General features: G+C 29.5%; 1 protein-coding gene across 1 annotated transcript; it reads left to right on the top strand.

Moving 5' to 3' along the window:
• Nucleotides 1–491: 491 nt before the first annotated feature.
• On the top strand, nt 492–2,816 carry LOC139899661 (uncharacterized protein At1g28695-like). Its single transcript, XM_071882510.1, has 3 exons — nt 492–662; nt 863–1,243; nt 2,313–2,816. Exons 1-3 carry the CDS (start codon nt 492–494, stop codon nt 2,814–2,816), a joined length of 1,056 nt encoding a protein of 351 aa, XP_071738611.1.
• The last annotated feature ends 1,938 nt before the right edge of the window (nt 2,817–4,754 follow it).

Genomic DNA, 4,754 nt, shown 5'->3' with positions numbered 1-4,754 from the left:
AACATGCATCAGATACATCTTAACGCTCCAGTTAAAAAAAATTATTTTTTCCTGAATCTGCACACTGAAAATAGATACCAGCAATTTTTTTTTTAAATCGGAGCTTTAGAAATAAAGATATAAAAATCACAAAACCACTTATCCCCTTATCCCACCAACACTCACTTAGCGCTTAATCTTCACCCCCCTCTCTCTCTCTCTCTCTCTATATATATATATATATATATATATATATATATATATATATATATATATATATATATATATATATATATATATATATATATATATTATTAGCTAGGTTCAACCAATTACAAATTCTAACATGAAGTAAAGTCTAACATGCACTCCCATCACAAAAGCATCATTTTTCTCCAAACATTCTTTAACCACTAAACCAGTCTCCCACCCGACGACCGGAATCCACCGCTCCCCAGCCACCACAAGATCTAAGATCGATATCCTAGATTTAGTTAACCAACAACGCAACAATGGATCAATCAAAGAAAGCAAGAATTCCAGCTATATCCTTTACTACTATAATGCTCACATCCTTATTTTTATTAATCTGTCTTCTATTAGTGAAAAGCCCATCACTATCCATAACCTCCACTGCTTTCATAACCCAAAAGCTATATCCTTCTAAACCCTCATTCTCCATGGTAAGCTTCATCATATTCAATTCATGTTATTTTATTATATATATGAACACAACTATAGATCGGAACAAATATTAATAATTAAGTGTTTTTCAAGAACATGAACGTCCCACAACCTATAATATATCATCTTGGGTGGTAGCCTTGTTGTATATATTATGTTAGTATCTAGTTGTAGGTTTACCATTCATTTGTGATTGCAGATTAGTAGCACGTCAATGTATAGAGATGAGTTAGAAGCAGCATTGGAGGGAGCTTCAATGGCGAACAGAACCTTGATCATAGCCATGGTAAACAAAGCATACACCGAAGGCGATAAACCAATGTTCGATATATTCTTAGACGGATTTTGGCTAGGTGAAGATACGCGACAATTAAAGAATCATCTTTTAATTGTGGCAGTTGATCAAACTGCATTTGAACGATGCATATTTCTTGAGTTACATTGTTATAGATTGAAAACGAATGACGTGGAATATGTTGGGGAGAAGATTTACATGTCAGAGGACTTCATAAAGATGATGTGGCAAAGAACCCGCTTTCTTAGGGATGTTCTCCGCCGTGGATACAACTTTGTTTTTACGGTAAGTCGGTGTTAATACAATCACTCTTAACAATAATGTTTTTTCTTTTCGTTTTTTTTTTTATAGTTTTGACTTTTAAAATGCATATGATTGGTGGTATTATTTTCGGCTAGCTAGAACCACTGTAATTAAGTAATTAAATATATACTCGATCCGTATTTATTATCATGAAAAAAAATATATATATATACAATGGTAAAATATCAAACTACTGTAATATTTATTGTTTAAAAATATCTAACATTAATAAAACTCAGTTGAATTCTAAATTTCTAATCAAAATCTATTAATTACTAATGTATAAAAGTCAACGAATCTTCGTCATTGGATCCAATGATGAATTATAACGATGTGTATTTCTCATAATAATTTATAATTTATTTTATTTTTGAACAAATATGTTAAAAATATACAGCATCTTCAAAGATTTCCTTAGATTTTACATATATATAGCCATAGGACCAGTATTATTGAATTATATATATGTGACTGTTTTATTTATCATAAAAGACAAGTTATCTTACTAATTATTCTTAAATGTATAGTTGAATATTTATATTATTATTGTCTAATCAGTTGTCCCTCTCTTCAATAACAAGTACTGTAGTTTATTTTAATAAATACGATATGTCAATATAAAATAGATTTTTATTTATAAGGAAACTTTTTAAATTGTCACTAATTTATATTTACATTAAAATATTATAGAGAGAAGACTCATGAAAAATTAGGGAAGGAGAGAACGTGGAGAACCTATTTACGCATATGAATATTTTTGACATTTTATCATTAATTTCGAGTCTCACTTTTTTATTTAAATGAAAAAACATATGATTTTATCGGTTTTCTCCGATCAAAAATTCTCTTTGGATCCTTTCATATCATTGAATAACCATTATAAGCATAATGATACATTAAAATCCTTATAAAACTTGTATAGATGTTTGAAAAATCCTTATAAAACTTGTATAGATGTTTGAAAAAATATTATACATTAAAAAGATGAAAACAACCGAATAGTAAATACGAATACTAATGAACATTGTTCTTGTTGAATCGATATTCGCAGGACACAGATGTGCTATGGCTAAGAAATCCATTTCTTAGTCTAACTCAAGATGATACCGTTGATTTTCAAATTAGTGTTGACAAGTTTAACGGCAATCAGTGGTCAGAAAGGCACTTGATAAACACTGGTTTCTACATGATTAGATCTAATAACAAGACAATTGCATTATTCGACAAATGGTACGAGAAAAGGAACAATTCAACTGGGAAAAAAGAACAAGATGTGCTTATTGAGTTGATGAAGAAACGAACTTTTAGAAGGTTGGGACTTCGAGTTCGGTTTTTAGACACCAAGTATTTCAGTGGATTTTGTGAAGATAGTAAAGATGTTAATGTTGTTTCAACCGTTCATGCAAATTGTTGTCGTAGTATTAAAGCTAAAGTCATCGATTTAACTGAGGTTATTCATGATTGGAAGAGAATTAATGACCCCGTGATCAATAACAAAACAAAGGAGTTTAGATGGTCGGAGCATTTAGGTTGTCAAAATTCATGGATTTTGTGAATATAGGTGTCACCATAAAAATATCGCTCTTCTCGAGTATCTTCAGTAGATCTATTTAGTTTATACTTATAAAACTAAGTGCTTGTACGAATATATTTATTTTGTTCCTTATATTTTTAAATCTGCGGGGTTGCTTTATATATAAATTTATAGATTTATAGATTTATAAATTATAGATAATTTATTTGTTTTAGCCTTAGTAGATAATTTAATTGTTTTAGCACTAATATGATCACAGTAATTAGTTTAATTTATACATACGCTTAAACTAATCAAGTATACTATACGTAGTCATTTATAGACCGACTTAAGTATCTATATCTATATATATAGATATATATATATATATATATATATATATAAAGCGCATCCCTTTAATCCTACTTGTCACTCTCTCATTAATCTGAATTAAATTAATCCTACGTGTCACTCTCTTATTAATCTGAATTAAATTAATCCTACATGTCATTCTATTAATCAATTCTAACCAAATACGGAATCTTACGTGTCGTTTTATTATTAAAAAAATTAATTAAATAATTAACTAGATCTTAAAAAGATTTGGTCAAAATTAACTTAAACATAATTTAATATATAAAATAAAAAATAAAATAATTCATTATCATTATCAAGTTATATAATATTCCTTTGCTGAACTACCATTCTATCTATGCATATTATATATCTTAATTACGATTAAAATATATCATTCTAAAATAGATTATTTCACACAAAAGATAATGATACAGAGGTATAAACTCTTCCGACTTTGAAGTGTTAGAAATTATTATTATTTTTATACATAAACTGAGTGCATTAAAATATTTATATAAATAAAAATGTGTTGTATCTTAAATATAATTCTATTTCATAATATATTATTTCATCATTTTTTTCTATGAACGAATTTATTTTTACTGATTTTTAATTCGTACGGGCTCATACATAGACATTTACAAGAGATGTTATTATCGTGCAATGCACGAGCTCATACTAAGTACATTATTTAGCTTGCATATAATCTGTCATTACCGTACACCACGGGCTCTAAAATTCAAAAGAATAATTTTCTGAAAAAATCAATTAACTTAGCACGATTATTTTACCCACAAGTGTAACGCACGGGCTCTAACATCTTATTTACTTCACTATTTACATGTTTGGATGATATAATTTGTTACGATTTTTACACGACTTTTTACACACTCGTGCAACGTACGGGCTCTAAAAATTAGTAATTTAATATGAAGGTCCTTTGTCTAAGAGATCGTAAATTCAAATTTTGTGAAAGAGGTGTGATATACGTATGGCATGTAGTGTGTTTGTTAGGTGTATGATAATTTTTTTCTGGAAAGTTGGATGTAAAATATTTAGTTTTATTATTGCTGTTATTTATTTATTTACCCTTACATACTAAACGTGGTGGGATTTCTTGTAGTTTCAGTTAAATTAGATTGTTGTTTTGAGTTTCCGTTCACATTACACCCGGTCCCTCCACTTCGCCTATATTTACACAACGACCCCTTAACTTTACACATTCGGGGTTAAAAGTGTAAATATATAATTTTATTAAAATAAAAAAACTAATTCCACCCGAATTTACAACGGGCTCTATCTTCTCGCTCGGTGCGAGTTAAATTTTTTCGAGACCACCGTTCAATTACGAAAAATCTTACGAACCCAACGGGACTAACTATACGCGAAACGGACAATTTTTTAAAAAACGCTAAACACAACGACAGCCCGTATCTTTCTGCTCGCCTCGAGTTAAATTTTTCCGACAGCACCGTTACACTCGAAACAAATTATTGAAAAAAACAAAACTAACTACGTTCGAAACCGATATTTTTTAAAAAACGTTTAACACAACGGCATCTAAAACGGCGCTTAACACATGTGCCGTGTACGTTAAATATGAATACGCGGGCCGAAAGCCCC

The sequence above is a fragment of the Rutidosis leptorrhynchoides genome, chromosome 3 (assembly GCF_046630445.1).
Source record: "Rutidosis leptorrhynchoides isolate AG116_Rl617_1_P2 chromosome 3, CSIRO_AGI_Rlap_v1, whole genome shotgun sequence".
Lineage (NCBI taxonomy): Eukaryota > Viridiplantae > Streptophyta > Magnoliopsida > Asterales > Asteraceae > Rutidosis > Rutidosis leptorrhynchoides.
The sequence above is the reverse complement of the archived record's forward strand: the minus strand, read 5'-3'. Positions and strand labels throughout refer to the sequence as shown.

Coding starts and splice junctions, on each gene's coding strand:
- LOC139899661 (XM_071882510.1), top strand. CDS start 492: ATGGATCAATCAAAGAAAGCAAGAATTCCAGCTATATCCTTTACTACT. Junction 663..862: donor CTAAACCCTCATTCTCCATG/GTAAGCTTCATC, acceptor TTGTGATTGCAG/ATTAGTAGCACGTCAATGTA. Junction 1,244..2,312: donor GATACAACTTTGTTTTTACG/GTAAGTCGGTGT, acceptor CGATATTCGCAG/GACACAGATGTGCTATGGCT.